The sequence below is a fragment of the Ailuropoda melanoleuca genome, chromosome 4 (assembly GCF_002007445.2).
Source record: "Ailuropoda melanoleuca isolate Jingjing chromosome 4, ASM200744v2, whole genome shotgun sequence".
Classification (NCBI taxonomy): Eukaryota; Metazoa; Chordata; class Mammalia; order Carnivora; family Ursidae; genus Ailuropoda; species Ailuropoda melanoleuca.
Window position 1 is genome coordinate 12,263,283 of NC_048221.1, and position 24,681 is coordinate 12,287,963.

General features: G+C 46.7%; 1 protein-coding gene across 5 annotated transcripts in view; it reads left to right on the top strand.

Annotated features, from left to right (window-relative positions):
- Positions 1–24,373, top strand: part of NWD1 (NACHT and WD repeat domain containing 1) — a 62,478-nt gene extending 38,105 nt beyond the window's left edge. For 3 of the 5 annotated variants that reach the window (XM_034657995.1, XM_002912710.4, XM_019797096.2), the window contains 8 exons: positions 4,449–4,657; positions 8,671–8,943; positions 10,251–10,341; positions 14,047–14,201; positions 15,715–15,991; positions 17,496–18,046; positions 20,497–20,602; positions 22,151–24,373. In XM_034657995.1, coding sequence (XP_034513886.1) covers positions 4,449–4,657; positions 8,671–8,943; positions 10,251–10,341; positions 14,047–14,201; positions 15,715–15,991; positions 17,496–18,046; positions 20,497–20,602; positions 22,151–22,452 — 1,964 coding nt within the window. In that variant the 3' untranslated portion in view covers positions 22,453–24,373. The remainder of the gene's footprint in view (positions 1–4,448; positions 4,658–8,670; positions 8,944–10,250; positions 10,342–14,046; positions 14,202–15,714; positions 15,992–17,495; positions 18,047–20,496; positions 20,603–22,150) is intronic. The other 2 variants (XM_034657996.1, XM_019797100.2) reach the window with 2 other exon arrangements.
- The last annotated feature ends 308 nt before the right edge of the window (positions 24,374–24,681 follow it).

A 24,681-nucleotide genomic window follows, 5' to 3' on the forward strand; every position in this document is an offset into this window, starting at 1 on the left:
ATGATCCATCGAGTGTCGTCTTTATCATGTTGAAATGCAGCAAAAATAGTTCATTCTTTGCAACAGATCATGTTCCAGAATGTATTAAATGACTTTTTTGTAATTTATTTTATTCTGCTTTATTTTATTTATTTATTTTTTAGTTCTTGTTATTTTAGGCTACTTCTAGTTATCTGCTGTTGCGGATAACACTGAGACAAATCTCTTTTAATCTCATCAATTTTTTTTTCCCTTCTGTTGAATATTTCCAGTGAGTTAGAGTCTTGAATTGGAGGATGGGAGCATTTCTGCGGGTTTTGAGAAGTGGTATCTTATTGCTTTCCAAATAGGCTATATGTATGTAAAACAATAACCACCCTCCCCAACCCCAAAGCTGCCAGCATCAGATGTTCTCAACTTTTTTTTTTTTCTTCCAAGGGCTGGGAGTGAGGTGGGTCCTGATAGAGTGTCTGTCAAATAAGATTCCATTCATTTTATTATCATCGGGATGGCTAATTCCGTATAGGTCTATTGAATATTTTTATTTTTGTGAGTGTGAGCCGTCTGTTCAAGACCTGAACCCATTTACCAATGGACCTTGATTTATTTTTGAAAAAGTCATCAAACTTTGTAATTAGGGAAACTTAGTAATCAGTTTATTGGCAAAACAGAGAGCATTAGAGGCATATGTACTAAGGAAAGTGAATGTTTCCCATCACATGCTAGCAAGCTGGATGTTGTTTGTCCCGGCTTGTGAGCGATGATGGTGACGTTTTCGGGAATGTGGTGAGACGGTTGTCAAACACAGCCATTATTTTCTTAATTTTTTTAAAAGATTTTATTTATTTATTTGAGGGAGAGAGAGAGGAGAGGGACAAGCAGACTCCGTGCTGTGAGCAGAGCCCAATGCCGGGCTTGATCCCATGACCATGAGATCATGACCTGAGCCAAAATCAAGTTGGCTTGAGCGAGCAACTGAGCCACCCCGGGGCCCCAAACACAGCCGTTATAAAATATTCAATTATAGAAGTTTGCAGCTAAATCAGTTCTATTAAAACAAGGTAATAAATACTCAAAACTCATCGCTTTTTTTTTTTTAAGAGTTAACATTGTAACACCAGGTCCTTACATTTTTCCCTTCTGTGATAACGTTGAGGCAAATCCTCTGGCTCTCCTCCTGCATGACCTTGCTCTCTCCTGGATATTTCTCTTTCACTGCCTACCCACTTTATGTTTTTTTCAAGATTTTATTTATTTGAGAGCGAGAAAATGAGAAAGAGAGCATGAGATGGGGGAGGGTCAGAGGGAGAAGCAGACTCCCCGCCGGGCAGGGAGCCCGATGTGGGACTCGATCCCAGGACTCCAGGTTCATGACCTGAGCCGAAGGCAGTCACTCAACCAACTGAGCCACCCAGGTGCCCAAAACTCAGCACTTTCTAAGTATTGTACGCACTCTGTTACCCATGCTCTTGGCTACTATACCCGTGTGGTGGAAATGGGGTGCTTACTACTGGTTTCTCTTTACAACCCTACATTCAATGACATCATGTTGGTGGCTTGAAATCAACCAGGGGTGGGAATATTTATGCCAAGGAAATTGGCAAGTGCCACAAATCAGGGCTTTCCCCAAACTCCTTGGAGAGCCAGTTGTGAAACATTTACTATCATATTGTTGTTCTAGTCCCTTCCCCCAAGGAATGTTTGGACATACATAAATATATGTGGTTTTATAGAAAGTCATATAAGCTTTTGCTTGTATAACCTGTTTTTTTTTCCCGTAATATCACATATTTTGCCTCTTTCCATATTACATATATATCTAATTCATTTTAACTGTGGCATAGTGTTCCATGTATGGGGATATTTTGTAACACATTACTATTTATACACACTTTGGATTTAAAAAATATCCAAATTGGGGTGCCTGGGTGGCTCAGGGTTTAAGCGTCTGCCTTCGACTCAGGGCGTGATCCCAGAGTCCTGGGATCGAGCCCCACATCGGGCTCCCTGCTCCACTGGGAGCCTGCTTCTTCCTCTCCCACTCCCCCTGCTTGTGTTCCCTCTGTCGCTGGCTGGCTCTTTCTCTCTGTCAAATAAATAAATAAAATATTATATATACCCAAATTGTAACAAATAAAAATTACCCACTCTCCTCCTGTTACTTGAATTATAAAGAAGTAAAACTCCCTTTGGTCTCTCCCATCCATCAGTCTCCATGAAAGTGATCAGTACACACAGTTTGTTATATGCCATAAGCAATTTTTTTCTGGGCTTATGCAGACATAGCTCTGTATAGGCTCCTGTACTTCGAGTTTTTGTCAAAAGCAGATGGTGCTATTTTATACAGTGATCTGTAACTTGCTTTTTTCACAATGTATTGTAACGATACTTTGTAGTGGCTGAGAGCTTGGGCTCTGGGCTGGAATCCTGGCTCCACTACTTATTAACCATGCGGTTTTGGAAAAGTTACTGTACTCAGCTGTGCCTCTGTTTCTGTATCTGTACAATGGGATGATAATAGTACCTCTTAGCATTTTTATGAGATTAAAGGGGTTTAATGTATGCAAAGTACTAACCACTACACTTGGCACATAGAAAACCCCTGGTAAGTATGGGCTGTTGTAATAATTTATTACGTTTAAGTGTATATGTAGACCTATCTTATTATCTTTAATGGCTGCATGACATTCTTTATAAGGATGTACCATGTTATTTAACAACTCCCTTTTTGTAAATAGGTGGTTTGCAATTTTATTTTTAGAAGACAGCACTGCAACTAACATCCTATATCTTTACCCACCTATGCTATTATTTCAGCAAAGACACATTCCTGGAAGTGAAATTTCTGAGTCAAATTGTATGCACATTTTCCTTTTCCCCTCTTTTTCTGAGCATTTTATTTCCAAATAATTTTGACTCACAAGAAGTTGCTAAAATAGTGCACAGAAGTCCCTTATACCCTGTTTCACTTTCCCAGAATGGCAACATCTTTTATAACTATAGTGTATTGACAAAACCAAGAGACAACACATTTTAACTTTTAGTAAGTGTTACCAAATTACCCTTTACAAATTTATATCAATTTATACTTCCATCAGCAAAGTATGAAAGTAACTTACTTCTTGTATCTTTGGTAGTAGTCCAGTGATCAATCTTTAAAATTTTTGCCAGGGGCGCCTGGATGACTCACTAGGTTAAATGTCTGACCCTTGGGGCGCCTGGGTGGCACGGCGGTTAGGCGTCTGCCTTCGGCTCAGGGCGTGATCCCGGCGTTATGGGATCGAGCCCCATATCGGGCTCCTCCGCTGGGAGCCTGCTTCTTCCTCTCCCACTCCCCCTGCTTGTGTTCCCTCTCTCGCTGCCTGTCTCTATCTCTGCCGCATAAATAAATAAAATCTTAAAAAAAAATGTCTGACCCTTGATTTCAGCTCAGGTCATGATCTCAGGGTCATTAAGCCCTGTGTAGGGCTCCTCACTGAGTGTGCAGCCTGCTTAAGACTCTCTCCCTCTCCCTCTGCCCCTCCCTTCCAACTCGTGCGTGCACACATGCACGTGCTTTCTCTCTCTTACAAAATTGCCAATATTTTGCATAATAATGATATATTGGTATTTCATCTTGCATTTTTGTGATTACTAGTGAGGTTGCATATCATTTTCTAATGCTTATCATGGACGTGTACTATATTTGTCAATCTCCAATTTCTTGGTCCAATTTCTGAGTAGGTTGTTTGCGTTTTCCCTGCTTATTTGGAAGAACCTTTTGTTTATTAAGGAGAGCGTCCATTATCTATTATATAGTACAGATATTTTCTCTTCATCTGTCATATGACTTTCAACTATATATTCAACTTATCCTCCTGAAATTTTGCATATTTACATAATCCAATTGATCAAATTTTCCTCTTTATGTCTTCCAAGTTTCATGTTTTGCTTGGAAAATATCTCTCCAAGATTGTAAAGTCTTCTCTATAACCTCACCTTGTTTTTACACATTTATTGATTTTAAACACTCCCTGGATGATGCTGAACCTTTGTAAATTTCAGCGATCTCTGTTTATCACATATTCACATCTGGGCAATTGCTTTAATCACAGCCTAAAGTTTTAGGGCTCTTAATTGAGTTTTGCCACATTCCATTATTTGTAATTTGCTTATGTTTGAATCTGTCATCTTTTCCAAACCAACAGGCATTTTGGGAGTTGGAAAGTCAAAAATGTTTTCAGCTAAGGGGGCGCCTGGGTGGCACAGCGGTTAAGCGCCTGCCTTCAGCTCAGGGCGTGATCCCGGCGTTCTGGGATCTAGCCCCACATCAGGCTCCTCTGCTAGGAGCCTGCTTCTTCCTCTCCCACTCCCCCTACTTGTGTTCCCTCTCTCGCTGGCTGTCTCTATCTCTGTCGAATAAATAAATAAAATCTTTAAAAAAAAATGTTTTCAGCTAATATATTCTCCCTAACCCTGGTCTACTGCAGGAGAGGTGAGGTGTGTGGAGGTGTTTGCCAAAGGGACGCTCGCCCTCTCTGCCTCAAAGGACCACACACTGCGTTTGTGGGATTTACTCTCTGGGCAGGAGAAATTCACCATTTGGGATGGAGGTTCAAAATCTCCCACTGACCCTGAGATCTGGAGTCTTCACATGGATGAAGCAAAGAAGGTTGTGTATGTGGCATCTGGCTCAAAGGTAACTAACACCTGCCCTGTTTGCAAAGGAAAGCTGTGACCAGAACATTCCAAGACTGCATATGCTATTTCTAGGAGGTGGGGCTCCCTGATACAGGGTGGGCATAAACAGGGGTGCACAATCGCTGGATAGGATGCTATAAAGGGTTTCAAACTTGGATTAGATGATCTTGACAGTTCTTTCTGACCCAAAGAGTTGAGACCTTTCACCTTTTTTTTTTTAAGATATATTTATTAGGGCACCTGGGTGGCTTAGTTGGTTAAGCCTCTGACTCTTGATTTCTGCTCAGGTCATGATCTCAAGGTCATGAGATGAAGCCCCACGGTGGGCTGCAGGCTCACCAGGGAGTCTGCTTGAGATCCTTTCTCTCCCTCACCCTCTGCCCCTCTCCCTGAACTCTCTTACACACACTCTCTCTAAAAATAATCAATAAATAAAATATTGGTGGGGAGGGGCAGAGGAGAGAATCTTCACACAGGCTCCCCACTCAGCAGGGAGCCTGACAGGGTGGGGGGCTCCATCTCATGACCCATGAGATCATGACCTGAGCAGAAACCAAGAGTCAGAGGCTTAACTGACTGAGCCGCCCAGGTGCACTTAATCTTTTTTAATTGGTCATTTTTAGTGCTATAAATTTCCCTCTGAGTACAGCCTTACTTGCATCCCACAAACCTTACTCTGTCATGTTATCATTTACCTTCAGTTTAAAATACTTTCAGGCTTCCCTTTTGATTTGCTCTTTGGTCCATGGGCTATTTAGAAGTATGCTCTTTGGGGGCGCCTGGGTAGCGCAGTCATTAAGCATCTGCCTTCAGCTCAGGGCGTGATCCCGGTGTTCCGGGATCGAGCCCCACATCGGGCTCCTCTGCTGGGAGCCTGCTTCTTCCTCTCCCACTCCCCCTGCTGTGTTCCCTCTCTCGCTGGCTGTCTCTCTGTCACATAAATAAAAATAAAATCTTTAAAAAAATTTTTTTTAAAAAAAAGAAGTATGCTCTTCGTTCCCAGATGTTTGAAAAGTTCCCAGGTAGCTTACTTTTTTCCTTCCTAACTTAATTTCATTTGCATGATGAATACTTTCAAATGTATTGAGACTCATTTTAGGGTCTCTTGGTAAATGTTCCACATACATCTGAAAACAATATGTATTCTGCTGCGTTATTCCTTTATGTCAATTATAACCCTATGATCTGAGTGTGTGATGAATAGAGACACAGTAGCACAGTGGGTGAAAGAAAGTTTAAGAACTAAAGGCATGGGGGAAAATCTGTACCTAACTCGCAGTTGACTTCTTTGCAAGCTGAGTGATCTTGAATGTCACACTACCTCTCTGCCTCCATTCCTCATCTACCTGATGAGATCGTGACTGAGACACCTGGCATAGTGCTTGGTGCGAAGTAAGCACCAAATACTCAATAGCTATTAATTATTATATTTTGTTAGTAGTGGGCAATTGTTAACATAAATAATATTGGTGGTTTATCAACTGTGCTGTCCAATATGGCGGGTCACCAGCCAAATGTGGCTACTGAGCCCTTGAAATGTGCCTATTCTGAATTCAGATATGTCGTAAGTACAAAACACACACTGGCTTTCAAAGCCTTAGTACCATAGAAACAATGTGAAAGAGTTCAGTAGGAGTTTGATATTGATTACATGTTGCCATGATAACATTTGGACATAGGGTTAAACCAAATACATTATTTAAATCGATTTCACTTGTTTCTTCCTACTTTTTTTAAAGGGACTAATATAAAATTTGAAGTCACCCAGCTTGCATTATACTGTTCTTGACAGTGCAGGCTTAAATATTACAGACATGTTGACTGATTTCAAAACTGGTTAAAGAAATCATTTTTTTTTATCAGCAGAAGTTTGGAAAACACAATAAAAAAAATAAGAAATAATAGGGGCGCCTGGGTGGCTCAGTCGGTTGAGCATCTGACTCTTGGTTTCAGCCCATGTCACGATCTCAGGGTTGTGAAGTCGAGGCCTGTGTTGGGCTCTGCGCTCAGCAGGGAGTCTGGTTGGGATTCTCTTCCTCTGCCTCTCCCCTCACTCAGTCACTCTCTCTTGCTCTCCCTCTCTCTAAAATAAACAAATCTGAAAGAAGGAAGGAAGGAAGGAAGGAAGGAAGGAAGGAAAGAAAGAAAGAAAGAAAGAAAGAAAGAAAGAAAGAAAGAAAGGAAGGAAGGGAGGAAGGAAGGAAAAGAAAGAAAAAAGAAAGAAAGGAAAGAAAAGAAAAAAGAAATAAGGGCACCTGGGTGGCTCAGTCGGTTAAACCTCTGCCTTTGGCTCAGGTCATAATCCCAAGGTCCTGGGATCAAACCCCATGTCAGGTACCTTGCTCATCAGGGAGCCTGCTTCTCCCTCTGCCTTTACCTGCTGTTCCCCCTGCTTGTGCTCTCTCTCTCTCTGTCAAATAAATACATAAAATCTTTTTTAAAGAAGGCTTTAAAAAGGGGCGCCTCGGTGGCTTAGTTGTTAAGTGTCTGCCTTCGGCTCAGGGCGTGATTCTGGCATTCTGGGATCGAGCCCCACGTCAGGCTCCTCTGTTGGGAGCCTGCTTCTTCCTCTCCCACTCCCCCTGCTTGCGTTCCCTCTCTCGCTGGCTGTCTCTATCTCTGTCAAATGAATAAATAAAATCTTAAAAAAAAATTTTTTTAAAGGCTTTAAAAGAAAAAGAAATAAGAAATAGTAATTAATCCCAACCACTGTTTTAACGTATATATGAGTTTGTTTCTGTGGAATGTGTGTATGCACATACAAGTGTGTATGTGTGTGTAAGTATAACACAAAATGGGGATAAAAATGGGGATAGAAAGCTAGCTATGCAGCTTTATAAATCTATCTTTATTTGCCCATACCTCAAACATTCTTCAGCAACAGCAGGCTTAGTGATTTTGTGAGATGTCCTTGCATTGACTCCACTATAGTTCCTGAAATTGATCCCTTCCTACTGGACATACAGGTTGTTTCCAGTTCTTTGTACTTTCAAATAACTGAGACAACTTTCCTTATACATAGATCTTTGTATCTCTCCTTATTTTTTTTAAAGATTTTATTTATTTATTTGAGAAAGAGAGCAAGTGCACACACGTGCATGCCCTCCCGCTCGAGTTGGATGAAGGAGTAGAGGGAGAAGGAGACTCCCTGCTGAGCGGGGAGCTCCATCCCAGGTCCTCAAGATCATGACCTGAGCCCAAGGCAGACACTTTACCGACTGAGCCACCGAGGCGCCCCTCTCCTTATTTCTTTAGAGTAAACCCCAAAAGTAGAATTAATGGGCAAATGTTTACTCTTAAAATGGTTGCTATTGATTTTTTAAGAGATTTTATTTATTTATTTATTTGAGAGAGAGAGAGAGAGAGTGAGAGAGAGCAGGAGTGGGGGGAGGGGCAGAGGGAGACGCAGACTTCCCCCTGAGGGACTCTATCCCGGGACTCTGGGATCACAACCTGAGCTGAAGGCAGACTCCTAACCAACTGAGCCACCCAGGTGTCCCGGTTACTATTGATTTTAAAAGGTACTTTTTTTGGTGAGGTTAACTATGAAACCTGCCGTATTCAATAATTACTTGTAGTGGACAGATACATGAATGCATACAGTATGGCTGACTTTTTTCCCCCATTTTTAAGATTTATTTTGGAGAAATTTTAGGTTCACGGAAATGTTATAAAGCTATTATAGAGAGTTCCCGTATACTCGTCTATCCAGTCTTTGGTCATGTCAGCATCTTACATACCCAGGAAACATCTGTCACAGCTAAGACATGAATACCGGTAAAGTTTCTAGCAACCTCACTCAGACTTGACTCCGATTTCATCAGTTTTTCCACAAATGTCCTTTTGCTGCTCTAGGATCTAATCCAGGATACCTCTCCCCTCTGCCTTTTTTTTTTTTTTTTGGCACTAATTGTTGAAAATAAAATTCACGCACTATGAAAAAACACAGTTTTTGCATCTGACTCCAGAGTCTCTCACTGAGTTTTCTCTTCCTTGACATGATTCCATCAGGTCAGTGCTTGGAATCTGGAAACTGCAGAGCTGGTTTTCTGTATCCTGGGAGACGTCTCCGACCGATGGATGTGCACAGCGGCGCTGGCTTCTCGGGCGGTGCTGCTGACCGTGTCTGAGGTTGGCGCGGTCAGTCTGTGGAGCTCAGCCACAGGAAAACTGCAGGGGAGGCAACATTTGTCCAGTGTCAGAGAAGAAACACCTACCTGTGGGGTCTCAGTCCAGAAGCAGGGCAAGATGGTGACGGGGTTTAGCAAGGGCTCCATCTCTTGGGTAAGTCCCTCTCCTGAATGTGGTGCCCGCACCGCTCGGTTCCAACGTGCCCAGGGGTCCCAGAAGTGGGGAGAAGCCACTTCACCTTTGATCATTTCATAAATGACATTTGGTGTCTTCACAAAAATGTCTCTAGACATTGCCAATTGTCCTTGGCCGGCGGGGGTGGCACAGAATTGCCCTCCCCACCCCTTGAGAACCGCTGCCCTGGACACATAAAGTGAACAAAGCAAACTTGCAGAAGAGTGTCGCTGATGGGTCGTGCAAGTACTCATCTCTGCAAACAGATGCCCAGCAAAGCAGACAACGGTCACTTCTGGGGGGAGGGGAGGATGGCAGGAAAGGTGAAGAGAGGTTCATGGTGTGCTCTGGATACTTCTTTTTTTTCCCCCCACCTTATACAGTATTGTTGTTTAATTTTTTAAGTTTTAAAGGAAACATGTTTTTAAAGATTTTATTTATTTATTTGAAAGGAGAGAGAGCACAAGCAGGGGCAGAGGGAGAGGGAGAAGCAGGCTCCCTGCTGAGCAGGGAGCCCAATGTGGGACTCGATCCCAGGATCTTAGGATCATGACTGAGCCGAAGGCAGACGCTTAACCGACTGAGCCACCCAGGCACCCCAAGAAACATTTAAAAAAAAAATCATCAGTAACAGCCACGGGGAAATTCACTTTCTCCTACCTCTGCTAAATAAAGGTGAACAAATTTATATTTTTTAAGTATTGGCTTGGATTGGTGCAAACAACTCACTTTTCTTGGCCCCCCCACGTCCCGTCTGTGCCCCTCACTGAGATAACTAGCAGACAGCTTTTGGCTCACGGACTGCTGGCGGTCAGATACTCAGAAGTCAGTAGCTGAACTGGGGCTGCGGGATTGAGGAATGAACCATCCTCTTAGGTCCTAACAAAATTAGTTCTGCAACTCCAGAACGGGGAGAAACCAGTGTTTCGATCTTATCTGAGATCTCCAGCGCTTCCCCAGGGGCAGAAAACAAGTGCTGGAATGTTCTCCAGGTCCCTGAGTTGATTACAAAAACAGCATCAACAACAATAATACTAGCAGCCAGGGTTTGAAGGCTGACTGTGTGCCAGGGGTGGGGGGTGGGCATTCTACGTACTTCTCAGGCCATGATGGCCCTGTGCTGTGGTCGTGTATCATTGCCCATTTCACAGATCAGGAAACTAAGGCACCCAAGGGCTAAGGCATTTGCTTAGAAGCTGATGAGTGGCAGAGCCTTGCATCCAAGCTCCTGACCCTGGACCCTTCACCCCTGAAAATGCTTGATAGGCACCCTTGACTTTGTACAGGTTTCCCCCGAAGGAGACAGCCTGCTGGAGAAGCTTCCGGAAGCCGTGAGGTTCCTGGTACTCTCTGAAGACGAGTCCCTTCTTGCTGCAGGTAGTATCTAGCTCTTATTCGGAGCCTTGAGGAGGCAACCCCGGGTTTGGTTGGAAGAGCAGAGGGGCTTGGGGTAAGGCAGGGAGGCCGTCTTAGACCAGTGGCTGGCAAACCTTTTCTGCAGCGGGCCACACTGTATGCATTTTTGGCTTTGCAGACCCGGTGGTCTCTGTCGACCCAAATCAAACCAGTCCTGTAATGTGAAAGCCACCACAGATGCTGTCTCACGTGGGTGTGGCTGTGTGCCAGTCAGACTTCGTTTATGGAGGCCGAAATTTGGATTTCATATCATGTTCACCTGTCAGAAAACAGGAATCATATTTTTATTTTCGTGAAACTATTTAAAAATGTGAAAAGTCTCCTGAGCTCACAGGTCATACAAAAGCAGATGGTGGGCCAGCTGTGGCCCACGGGCTGTAGCTTGCCAACCCCTGTTCGTTATCTCTGAGATGGGGGTGGTTATCCCTGCCAGACAGGTACAGGGATGGAGGGGTGCCACGTGAGAGGATGGGGTGCACTCAGGGGTGAGCCAGCCCACGCGACCCCTGCTTTTAGGGGCTCTCAGGCTAGCAGACGGTAAGGTAGCCACAAGGAAGAGTGGTTGGTGCAACGACCAGACAAGAATCAGGGGTTATGGGAGGGTGTGACGGGTTTCCCTTCTTGAGTCTGAAGCAATCAGGGAAGGCTTCCTAGGCGGTGACCAACAGATACTCTGCAGCCTGATTTTTTTTTTTAAGACTATTTTTCAAAGATCAGTTTTGGGGGGTGCCTGGCTCGTTCCGTTAGAGGAATGTGTGACTCTTGATCTCAGGGTCATAAGTTCAAGCCCCACCTTGGGTGTAGAGATTACTTAAATAAATAAATATTTTTAGAAAATCAGATTGGGGTTTGCAGCCAAATTGAGCAGAAAGTACAGAGATTTCCCTTATACCTCCTACCCCCTATACTCACAGCCTCCTCCAATATCAGCACCCCCCCACCAGGGGGGCGCATTTGCTATAAACGATGAACTGCATAGACACATCATTGTCACGCAGAGTCCATGGCTTACCTTACAGTTCAGTGCGGGTGTTGTACATTCTGTGGGTTTAGACAGACGTAATATCATGTGTAATGACATATGTTCACAATCATAATCTCAGGGTATTTGTTCTGCCCTAAAATCAGCCTGATTTTTTTTTTAAAGATTTTATTTATTTATTTGAGAAAAAGAGATGGAGATAGCAACAGAGATAGCAAGAGAGATCCCAAGTGGGGAAGAGAGGGAGCCCCACACAGGCTCGATCCCAGGACCCCGGGATCATGACCTGAGCCGAAGGCGGATGCTTAACTGACTGAGCCTCCCAGGCACCCCCAGCCTGATTTTTATAAAGCCATTTCCAGCGGTCAAAGACAACAGTAGACCAGTGCTGTCCAGTAAGGCAAACCACAAATGTGAGCCACGTTTATAACTGAGTGTCCTCATGACCCTATTGAAAAAGGCAAAAAGACATAGGTGTCATTCATGTTAATAATATATCTTGTTTAATCCAACACATCCAAAAATTCGACATGAAATTGCTATAAAAATTATTCATGGTCTATTTCACATTTTAAAAAATTCTTGTGTGAAGGATATGAAACCTGGCACACGTTGTCCACTGACAGCTAGTCTCAACTTGGCTTGGCCACAGTAAGAGCCACACGTGGCTCGTGGTGACCATACCTGCATAGAGAGCGCAGGTCTAAGAAATAAACAGCCTCTGAGCCTGACTGATGGATGATTGACTGATCATACATCTTCCATCCTGTTTCCAAAAGAATTTTAGGTGGTGTAAGTGTGTGTGAAATGCAGCATGGGGAATAGGAATGACAGAAGAAATAAAAACGAGGGGTAGACGCACACCATGGAATCAGGACCAAGGCCAAAGGCACTGAGGACCTCAGTGACCTAGAGCCTCATCACAGTGGGTCTCCAGTGGGGCTCTGTCCAGCAGCCAGTGAAGAGGGGCCTGAACGGCTTCCCCATCCACGGTGTTGGGACCCCACCCATTGCTCAGGAGATGCACCCTGATCCCAACTTAGATCAGGCAGGGATTTCTTCCAAGTGTCATAAACGGAATTGCGACTCTGGGGTCCCCAAGATCACCATCAGGTTTGATGATCTGCTAGGGCTCAAAGAACTCAGAAAGGCTCGTGCTCAAAAGGATAGAGATGAAGAGCAATGAAGGGTAGAGGCACTTGGGGCTGAGTCCAGAGGGCACCTGGCACGAGCTTCCTGGTGTCCCCTCCCCGTGGAGTCACATGGACAGCACCTACTTCTCTCAACAACAGGGTGTGATGACAGTGTCCCGCCAACTAGGGAAGCTCACCCCACCTTGGTGGCCAGGATTTTTCCTGGGGGTCTGTTTATGGATCCGGCTGACCACCTGCACAGCTGACCTCAGTCTCCAACACCCCCTGAGGTCAAGCCAATACCGCATGTCCCAAAGCTCCCACCGTAAATCACATGTGAGCACACGCCATCCCGTGTGGCCCAAGGCCTCGGGAAACAAGGAGACTTTGATCAAGCAGGGCAATCCAGGGGCCTAGAGGGCAGCTGTCAGGAGCCAGGCAAGGACCAAACCATGCGTGTGCGGGACGTCAGCAACACCGAGCTGCTGAGTTAATCCTTTACTGCTCAAGAATGGAATGCAGATATCCTTGGATATCAGATGTCCTGATGCACTTGATCCGTTTCCAGTAACGTCATTCTGTGTGAGCCTCAGGTTCCAGTCTAGTTCAGCGAAACAATTCCATGGAGGGCCTGAAGAGGCAGTGAGATGTGCTGCCAGCCCCCAGCTTCTCCTGCACTGACTTGATTCCGGCATTTCTAGGAAATGGAACTGAGTTGGTGTGGGCCAGGTGCATAGCACACAGCCCCACACCATCACCCCCAGGGCTGCAGGCCCTGGAAGAGCTGCATAACCTGGCCTTTGCCCACTTTCCTGCACCGCCAGGGGTCCTCTCAACAAAGCATTCACCCACCCCATATTTGGAACACACATGAGCAAGTCGCCCTGGGTGGGGCGCCCAAGAAAATGCGGAACGCCCGTTCTGAATACAGAATACAGTTAAATTTCAGATAAACAACCAATCAAGTGTTCAGTATAAGTATATCCCATGTAATATTTGGGATATATTTATACTAATCAGAATTTCACTGTTTATCTGAAATTCAAATTTTTTTCTAGAGATTTTATTTATTTGTTTGACAGAGAGAGAGACAGCCAGCGAGAGAGGGAACACAAGCAGGGGGAGTGGGAGAGGAAGAAGCAGGCTCCCAGCGGAGGAGCCCGACGTGGGGCTCGATCCCAGAATGCCGGGATCACGCCCTGAGCCAAAGGCAGACGCTCAACGACTGAGCCACCCAGGCGCCCCGGTATGTCCAGTTTTATGCTGGTTCTGGGACGCCGCGAGCAGCCCAGACAGGAAGTCCCAGGGTTCCGGAAACAAACAGTCTTGTGATAATAGATGACTTGGCTGTTTCCTGTGAGGTTATTGATCAATGTGGTCAGCTTCCCCCTCCCCGCAGCTACAGGCTAGGTGAGGATGTCTCTCTTGTTCAACACTGTATTCCTCCTACCTCCTCGTAGCAGGTGCTCAGAAAAATCTTTGTTGACTAAACTGAATTACTCTCGAGCTCCTCCAGGAGTGAAAGGTGTAATCCCACGCCTTCCATTTCAGGGTTTGGAAGATCTGTGCGGATATTCTTGGCCGACTCACAGGGGTTTCATCGATTCATGGCCACCGACCTTGAACACGAGGACATAGTGGAGACAGCCAGTTTTGGTCCTGAGAACAATCTGATTATTACTGGATCTCGGGACGCACTCATTCAGGTGAGGGGTCAGCCTCACTCCGCCTCTGACATAGAAAGTATGATTCCTTAGGGGTCTTTTGGCTTCGAAATATAGAGATAAAACCTAGTACAGGTGAAACAGGGCAGGTCATTGGGAGGATGTGGGGGAGGGATCCCTGAGACCCAGCGACAGACCTGGGGGTGGGGGGTGGGAATTACCAAAATGTTCAACAAAGGATATAGCGTTCCCACCGAAACCTGAAAACCTGGGAGGATTTTGGCCTTCAGAGTGGGGCTGGGTTGGGAGTACATGGAGGAAAATTCCCATTGAGCTCAAAGTTCTCATGCTGGTGAGAGAAGTACATAATAAACTAGCAGTTCTCGGAGTGCCTGGGTGGCTCCATCGGTCAAGCATCTGACTCTTGATTTCAGCTCAGGTCATGATCGCAGGGTCTTGAGATCGAGCCCCATGTGGGGCTCTATACTCAGCAGGGAGTCTGCTTGAGGATTCTCTCTCTCTTCCTCTGCCCCTCCCCACCGCTCTCTCTCTATATATAAAAAAATAAAATAAAAAAATAACACAAGTAGCCATTCTCCGACATTCTGGCCTTAGGACCGCTTTACATTCTTAAAGATTATTGAGGACCCCAAAGAGCTTTTGTTTATGTCAGTTATATCATTTTGGTTGATAATTTTTTACCAAATGATTTATTTTGGTATAGTTTTCAGACTTACAGAAGAGTTGCCAAAAAAGCACAGAGAGCCCCATATCTAAATATCTACTCTTCACCCAGCTTGCTCCGTATTCATATCTCATGCCACCAGAGCCCTTTGTCAAAACTAAAAAAATTATATTAAGATAATACTATTAACTGATCTGCAGCTTCTGTTCTGATTTCACCAGCTTTCCCACCAATGTCCTTTTTTTCTTTACTCCAGGATCCAATCTAGGATCCCACATTATATTTAGTATCTATTGGTAATTACCATATTAAAAATTAGACATGAGGAAATCCAAAAATTCATATCCATCGATTCATGAACATTACACGTTAGTGTAACAGCAGACTTCTGTGAAAATAACTACAGTTTCTGAAACAAACAAACTCATGGGAAGAGTGTCATTGTTGCACATTTGGACAAACCTCTTTCATGCCTGGCTTAGTAGAAGATAAATCGGCTTCTCATATTTGACTCTGCATTCTCTTATCTGTTATGATAGCACATGTCCCGTAGCTTCTGGAAAACTGCAGTGCTCACTCGTGAGAGGAAGAGGGTAGAAAAGGCAAATAACGTCTTGAATTATTATGAACACAGTTTTGCCTTTGCATGCCTTCCTGAAGATCCCTGGAGGTACCCTCCAGGGGTTCCCTGGGAACACACTTTGAGAATTAGTGGATAGGGGAGGTGTGGAGAAGTTCGAGGGGCTGGTGAAGGCCCCTGAACTGCAGCCTGAGACTCCACCCTAGGTGGACAAATAGACTTATGCCTATTTCTGAGCTATGACAGCAGAAGGAAGAAGTCAGCTCTGGCCCTCTGCTGTCCATCCTCAGGTGTGGAGTCTGTCAGAGCAGGGGACCCTGCTGGACATTCTGGAAGGCGTTGGGGCCCCCACGAGCCTGCTGGCCTGGGGTGGGGCCTTGGTGGCATCTGCTTCCCAGCAGTCCTCATCTTTTAAAGTCTGGGATCTCACCGACGTTCAGAAGCCGAGGGCCTGCACCCCGTTTCTGGATCGCACCGGCCTCACTGCAGTGTCACACAATGGAGGCTACGTTTATTTCCCCAAGATTGGTGACAAGAACAAAGTCACCATTTGGGACTCAGCGGAAGGTTGGTAAGATAGAAGCATGGTCGTTCTTGTGGGGAAGAGCCAGAGCCCCTGTCTTGGACAGCTTGGGCTGCTAGAACCAAACACCACGAACTGGGCAGTTTCAACAATAGACATTTATTTCTCACGGTTCTGGAGGCTGGGAAGGCCAAGGCCAAGGCCAGGGTACTGGCAGATCAGTGTCTGGTGACAGCCGGCTTCCTGGTTGCAGATGGCCCCTTTCTTATGTCCTCACAGGAGCGCAGAGAAGGAAGCAAGCTCCCCGGTCCCTTATGTAAAGGCACTAATCCCATCGTGGGGGCTCTGCTCTCTTGACCTCATCACTCCCCACACTATCACATCAGGGGTTAGGATTTTGACATGTTACTATGGGGGGACCCACTCAGTCCATAATACCCCCATACCTCCAGTGAGGTTGAAAGTGGCTAATAGAGACAGGACTTGATTTTATACCTTTTCCAGCGTGCGGGTAATTGGCCATCTGGTCATCAATCCCCATGTTGGTTCGGGTTTCCCAGAAGCAGGGCATGTGACGGGGATATTCACACAAGGGGTGGGTGGAGGGGAGCTCCCGCAGAAACCCGAGAGGGAGTGAGGGAAGCAGGCAGGGGCAGGGGGAGGGCTGAACAAGGAGGTGGGCTCAGCTTGACCCCAGGGGGGCCCTGGAGTATAAATTGCAGCTCAGAGTTGTTCCATCTCAAAACAAGAGAGCCAGTCTTTTGTATCCCCACATCAGGCAGTCACTGGCTGCAGGCCATTCTGGGTGGTGAGCCCAGCCCCCCAAGCATTTTGAGATAAGGGGCTCCCTTCCCCTGGAGGCAGAGGGCAGCCTTGGGGCTCGGTGCCCTGGCCGGTAAAGGCGGTCTGGGCACGTCACCAGTGGTGTCTGCTATAATCTCCCTGGGGCGAACGGAGGTACGGAAATTCCTTGTTAATGATAAAATACTATGAGAAAAGAGATTGACTCTCACCCTCCTGCTTTCGTGGGTTTGGCAGATGTTTGATTAGTGCCAGCTGTGGAGCCGGGCTCTGGGGTTGGCAGGGAGCAAGACGGATGAGGTTACAATGTTTGAGGTGCTTGTGGCTAGTTGTGGGGCGAAGCCAGGCACAAAGGTAGGGGACACAGTGGGGCATGAGATAGAAGTGTGCAAACTAAAGCCCATTTGTGTACCAGGGTGAAGAGCTTGCACTCACAGCTCATACAGCCCACAAGGCAAAGATATTTACTCTCCGACCCTTTCCAGATGCTTGTAAAGGAAAGGTCTGGGATGAGAGGTCATGCATGTCCCTTTGTCCATCTGTCCCGATGGGGAGCAAAATATCCTTGGACGGTAGTAGGCAGGGCAGTGAGGAGATGGCAGGATGGGAGTGGAGGCAAGGGGATGGCAGTGGACACGTTGGGGAGTACGGATCAGGAAAGCAGTTTTTAAAATCCTTAGAAATAGGAAAACTGTGGCACGAGCATTCCTCCGAGCTGCTCTTGACGTGGTCTTCTCTCCGTGGCAGGGGAGGAACAAGATGCCCTGGACACCTCCAGTGAGGTCAGGTGTCTGGAGGTTGCCCAGCGGGCCAATCTCCTTTTCACCGGCCTCGTTTCGGGGGTGGTCCTGGTGTTCCCTCTGCATTCCAGACAGGATGTGATGTGCATTCCCCCTCCCGAGGCCCGGAAAGCCGTCAACTGCATGGCCCTTAGTACCGGCGAGGAGCGCCTGGCCATCGCCTATGACAGCATCGTCCTGGTGCTGGACATCAGCCCCGGGGATCCCTGTCCCGTCATCGACGGGCCGACCTACACCTTCTACACCCAGCTGCCTGAGACCATAGCCAGCGTGGCTGTGCTGGCCGACTACCGCGTGATCTATGGCATGACCAACGGTGACCTCTTCCTCTACGAGTGTGCGAACTCCAAAGTGTTCCCTCTGGAGGCCCACGGGAGCCAGGTCGCCTGCATGCAGGTCAGCCACCAGGAGCAGCTGGCGGTCAGCGGGTCCGAGGAAGCCCTGCTGTGTCTCTGGGACCTGCAGGCCTGCAAGTGGAGGTTCCAGATGAACTACACGGTGCGTGGCCCACACACCACATGACGCGAGGTCCCCGCCTTAGAAAGCTGAGGACAGGTGTCCTGTACTAAGTGCACACCGCGAACCGTCGCCCAGGGTCGGGATCGGGGTGAGGCCAGTGAGAGACGCTCACCCTGGGAGCAGAGTTTAAGGGGCAGCCAAAAACTCAGCGATCAAGAGAGATGCTGTTTTAATGCAATGTTTACCAACATTGAAACAAATACAAAAAAATCCACAAAGAACAAAATACCATTTTAAAAAAGATTTTATTTACTTGAGAGAGAGAGAGAGCAGGGACGAGGGGCAGAAGGAGAGGGAGAAGCCCTCCTTGCTGAGCAAGGAGCCCAACAACGCGGGGCTCGATCCCAGGACCCTGAGATCACGACCTGAGCTGAAGGCAGACGGTCAACCGACTGAGCCACCCAGGCGTCCCCAAAATATCATTTTAAATAAAGACGGGATCAAGTCCTGCCCCAGAACACCTCTGCCTCCCCCTCCTTACCCTAATCCTGCCCACTGTTCTCGCGTCCAACAGTTTTGATTGCCAGGTCTGCGGTAGGCCCCTTTCTAGCCGTGGCCAGGGCACACGCCGTCCTGCCTTTTAGAGTCCCGCTCTTGGAGGGGACACTGCGTGAGCTCCGGGAGGGCAGGATCTTTCTGTGTTTTGCTTACAGAGGTGACCCTCATCCCTAGGAGAGCTCCCGACATGTCCTCAGGGCTCCATAAATGTTTGTGGAATATGAATAAGGCAGTGGGGGCGCCTGAGTGGTTCAGTCGGTTAAGCGTCTGCCTTCGGCTCAGGTCATGATCCCAGGGTCCTGGGATCGAGTCCCACCTCCAGCTCCCCACTGAGCAGGGAGCCTGCTTCTCCCTCTGCCTGCCGCTCCTGCTGCTTGTGCGCTCTCACTCTAAAATAAATAAATAAAATATTTTTTAAAAAATAAAATAAAAAAATAAAAATAAAAGAGCAAAAACATGATGGGCTGTGGAGTGACAAGAGCTTTGAGGAGACAATAGGACAAGGTAAATGGGGTAGAATGGCAAGGGCCGCTATTTAGGAAGGTCAAATAAGTCTGGGGGCGCCTGGCTGGCTCAGTCAGTAGAGCATGCGACTCTTGATCTCGGGGTCATGAGTTCGAGCCCCATGTTGGGTGTGGTGATTATAAATAAATAAATTTTTTAAAAAAAGGTAGAATAAGTCTGGTGGAAGAGCGTTCTAGGCAAAAGGAACAGCAGCTGTGAAGGCTCTGAAGATGGAAACTGGCAACTGATTCCTTAACATAAGAAGTATCTCAGAGTCCACGCTGCCCATCTCATAAGAAGCTGTGACAGTTCTTTATATCCATATAATAAAGGGCTTTAATAAATATATTCATATATTCATATTATATATTATATAAAATGCATATATTAAAATATCATCCTAGAGTTTTATCCTCACAACGACCTTGTAAGTTTGGTGTTATTATTCCAGTTTTTCAAATGGGGAATGAAGACCGTGCTTTTGGTTGCAAGATGTAAAAACTACTCATAAACATAGGGAGACGATCTTGTAACTACGAGAAGGGAGTACAGACAGTTTTGTCTTAAAAGGCCTTTGTCCCTTTGTCCCATCTGAACTTTACTTTTATGAAACCACTCTAATACTGAGCTGTCAGTCATCTTTTGTCTTGTTGAGATGGGAAATGTCACCACAGAAGTTAAACACACCTAGCTTTTTGGTTTTGTTTGTTTGTTTGTTTTCTTTTTTAAGTAGGCTCCACACCCAGTATGAAGCCCAACGTGGGGCTCAAACTCATGACTGTGAGGTCAAGACCTGAGCGGAGATCAAGAGTAGGATGCTTAACTGACTGAGCCACCCAGACACCCCTCCCCTTTTTGTTTCTAAATAAACTTAATTTTGGAACAATTTTAGATCTACAAAAAAGTCATGAAGATAATACAAGGTTCCCCTCTACCTCTTCCTCACCCACCTTCCCCGACGTTAACGTCTTACGTAACTCGAGTACGTTTGTCAAAACTACGAAATTACCATGGGGACAGGATTGTTAACTCAGCTACCAACTTCATTGGGATCATACGTTTTTCAGTGAATTTCCTTTTCCTGGTCTAGGATCTGATCTAGGATGCCCTATTGCAATTAGCATATAGCCTTTAACTAGAGACCATGAGAGCTAACGCTTGCTTGTAGAATCGAGGTCACTTAGGAAATTAAATCTGGTAATTCCTGCTCTCCAGTGCCAACTGTCTGCAAACATTTCAGTCCAATCCCTATGAAAATGTGTTTTGGTCCTGGGAATCTTGGTGATGGAATATACCCATCTCTCCAGGGTTTCGTTGGATCCATCCCCACGGGAGGCTTACATGCCTGGCTTCTGATACAAATGCCTTGCGGTGGGTCTCCTGGGTGTCTCAGTTTGAACTCCAGATCACATTGCCTTTTTCTACAGAATTCTTACTGTAGAGGAGTCCAGTGTGTCTGCTTCTCCATGGATGACAATTATGTGTATGCGGGCTTGAAGGATCGCTCCATCATCGTCTGGAGTGTACTGGATGGTGAGTCATTTTTCTTCGAGGGGAAGACTGAGCTTAGATCTTAGGCCTTGTGTTGGGTTCTGGGTGTTGGAGGGCCCTGCCCTGGCCTTCCCCAGCTGGGGGGAGCTGCTTAGAGAGAGGTGTCTGCAGGTCAAGGGGACAGGCCCCCCTGGAGCTACATCTCCTCTTCTAGACCCATGCTCTGGGTACCTGGAACCCCGAAACCTTCTCCCCACCTGGAATAGTGCCCTCTTTAGGGCCTGGGCAGTCCTCTCCCCCAGGCTTATCCTTCTGAGGGTGGACTGTGCCCCCTAGTGCGAGCACCCCTAGACTTGGGGGTGGCCATGGGGTGATGAGCATGGAGTCTGGATATGTGAACTGGGCAGGCAGTTTGCATGCATATGTGTGAGGCCCCTAGGAGTGCAGAGCAGAGCTGGGTATGGGAAGAGAAGGGGGCCAAGCTGCAAAGAGCTGGGGACTAGCTCTCCCACACCATTACATTCTATAATGGAACTGAAATGCCTGATGATTCTCTACCCAAGCATGACCTTCCACGTGGTTCTGAAAGTACATCCATCAGTGTAGGAGGACAGAGCAAATTTCACTTCATAGTTTATCAGCTAGATTTGCAACATTTACATATTGTGCCTTATAGGATTTGGGCCTTGATTCCTTCTCTTGCCCCAGGCCTTGTAAATGATAGGGGCAGCTTGCTTAAGACCAACTGCTTTGAAAACCCCACATCTCTTGGTCTGCTCAGTACTACCCTAGAGGCATATTAATGAGAGTGAACATTTCTTGCGCACTGGGTACTGTCACTGAGCTATTTAACTCTCTTGACAGCCACCTCATTTTACAGAGCAAAAATTGAGGCTCTGAGAGATGGGGTGAATTGCCCAAGGTCACACAGTGAATAAATGGTAGACCGTAGTTCGCAGCTGGTCTGCCTGGTCCCCATGGTCACCTGTCACCCTCCTACATAGTCTCCTATAGAGAAAGGACCCCTTATGACCCTGGCAGGGGGGTAGGTGCCAAAGTGAAGAAGCTGAAGTTCAGGGAGATGAAGAGATTTGTCCAAGGTCACAAAGCAAGTGAGTGAATGAAGATCAGGTAGATTTGAATACATTGTAATTAGATTCAATGCAATCAAATATAGTGTAGGCTACGACCTTGTGGCAAAGATGCCTGGCAAAAAGTCACAGATGGTTCAGAAGCTGAGAGCTGCAGATTGTGGCCTTAAAAGCCCATCCTGGGCAGGTTCACAAACTCTCTTCCTCCTCCTCCTCCACTAATAATATTTACTGAACTCACTCTGGGCTGAAACCAATACCAAAGCACCTGACACACGTGACCTCTTTGAGTCTTAGAATTCCCCTCTGCAGGTGGGTTTAGTTATCATCTCCATATTGCAGATGAAGCAAGAGGGACTCCAAGAGTTTAGAATGTGTGCATAAGCTAGTAAGGAACATAGCAAGGATTTGACCCCATGCAGCCAACTCTCCAATGGGTGAAACTGGATCTCTGTAGCCCCCACTCTCTCATTAGTGCCCTGCCCTCCACCCCCAAAAGGCACCCTCCTGGCTGTCCAGTTTGTCCACGCTGTGGTGAACAGGATCATTCCAACTTCCAATGGATTCATCGCCCCCACTAGACATGGCTATCTCATCCGCGAGCGTTTCCAGTGCCCTTCATCAAGGACGTTGCAGCAGGCCCCTCTCAAGAACTTCAAGAAGGCAGTGTGGAAGGTCAAATCCAGACAGAGGGAAGAGCTGGCAGCTGCTGCAGGAGCACACCAGGGCTCAAGATCAGCAAGTGCCCAGAGAAATGAATGCAAATCGAACAAACGTTCACAAGTCTGCCTGCTAGTGTAGAACCCCTGATGGGGGCCTGGGACTCTGGTGAGTTCTCCCCGTTCAATCTGGCTGACACAAAGAGTATGTGTGTTTTGATGTATATCTGGACCCAAAGCCTCAGATTATATGACTCAGACCCTGTTTCTCGCCACCCTTCTATTCTTCTCTCCTTGTTGGCTGCAGTCAAAGACTGGCTACGCCCAGGTTAGCAACATGACAGCCAAGGTCAGTAGAAAAGAGACCTTCCCGTTGCCAGCAGTCTGAACCAAAGTGCTGGCCCTGATTCTGTTGGTCCCGGTGGGCTCATGCACCTGTCTCTGGGAGAATGCAGTGCTGTGATTGGCCAGCCTGACCCCGTGCCCACCAGGGCTGAGGATAGAGTAAATACCACCCACCTAGGTTGCCTGAGCGTGGGAGAGGCTAATCCTGGGAGGGGAACTGGGCTGCTGGTACAAGGCAAAGGGAGGGTAGATGGATGTGAGACTGATCAAACCACAGATGTGGACCATAGAGCTTTATAATTTATAAAGCATCAGGTGCTATGGTCTGATCCTATCACAGCCCATACTTCAGGGAGGGTGGGAGTTTCTGCATCCATTTTACAGACAAGGAAACTGAGCCCTGGTAGGTAGCTGTGATGTGCTCAGGCTCACAAGCTTGAAGTGCAAGAGGTCTGGGAAAAGAGAGCCAGGAGACGTCCCGTTCCCATCCTGTTGGAGCACCTCCCTCTAATTTTAGTCTCGGAAGCATGACCGTTCCACAGGTGACACACTCACACGCCCACGGGGGCCAGCGAGTAATCGAGATGATTGCCGTGCACCCGGGTGAGCAGCAGAGAACGATGGGGACCATGGGTCTTGCGGAAGATGGGTGCTCTGCCTTGGGTGGACATTGGCACCCTGACTCTACCCCAGAATGGCCACGGGGAAAAGCAGCAAGAGCTTCCTGTTGTTGTAAGCAAAGCCAGAAGCCCAGATTTCTACGCAAAATATTCCCATTTTTAAAAGTTGGCGATCGGCTCAAATTTACATCCACAGGCACATTTAGCCTGTGTGTCTGTAGTTCGGGAGCTGACTTCATGACCCAAGCCAGCACGAAAACAATAAACCGGTTTTCGTTCTTCCATCCCTACTCCCTGGCTCCCAAACTTTGAGGTTAAAGATCCTCTTTTATCTCAAAAACTGGAGGCTCTTGGAAGTGGACAAAACGAGCTCCCGACCTCTCTGTGCTGAGCTTTTGGACCAGCCCTGCTCTCCCCAAGTTCAGCAGAGGGAACCGTTTCTGTTCCACTAAAATGGATCTTGCTTCTTTGCCCACAGCCTTCCGAAAGCTCCTCCTTGCTTCTGGGGCTTGCGCTATAAAGATAGGAAAGTCCAAACTTCAAGGTGCTATGCCCTCTCCCCTCTGACGGATTCCAGACAGTTTCAGAAAACGCAACCTTAGAAACAGAGGCTTTGAAGCTAGATGTGACCCCGTTGACTGTCTTCTTCAGTCATTTCCCAAACGAGGGTTCCCGGGGTGGGGGTGGGGCTTTGGCAGTTCTGCAGATGTTAGCATCAAATTCCATTTTTAAGAAATATTTTAAACTGTAATTTTAAAATGCATGGTCAGCTTGGTGAGGCAGCAGGTTTCAAGGTGCTGGAGAAAACTAACTTAGGATTCTCCCTCCATCTTTGTTTAACTGAGATTTTGATGGGAGCCCTTGAGGAAAGCTACTCTTGGCCACTCCTTCTCTGCGAACCAGGGACTTTGCCCATTGCAGAAATAAAGTGGATGTCATGACAGAGTAAGACTTCAGCCACAACTTCGGGTTTAAGATGTGTGTGTCCAGGGGCGCCTGGGTGGTTTAGTCATTAAGCGTCTGCCTTCGGCTCAGGGCATGATCCCAGCGTTCTGGGATCAAGCCCCAAATCAGGCTCCTCCACTGGGAGCCTGCTTCTTCCTCTCCCACTCCCCCTGCTTGTGTTCCCTCTCTTGCTGGCTGTCTCTCTTTCTGTCAAATAAATAAATAAATAAATAAATAAATAAATAAATAAATAAAGGTGTGTGTGTCCAGCTCAACAGCCTCAGTGAGAATCCATTGCTTGTACGTAAATACTACTTTGAACGTAGGAGGAGAAATTTTACTAATAAAATGCAACTCTGAATTGTTGTTCTATTGGAGTTCTTTGCAGTGAGCTCTCATTTATTTGAGAAAGAGTTTGGTTGCTCTGACAGTTTGACAAGCACTGTGCTTTAGGGAGGTGT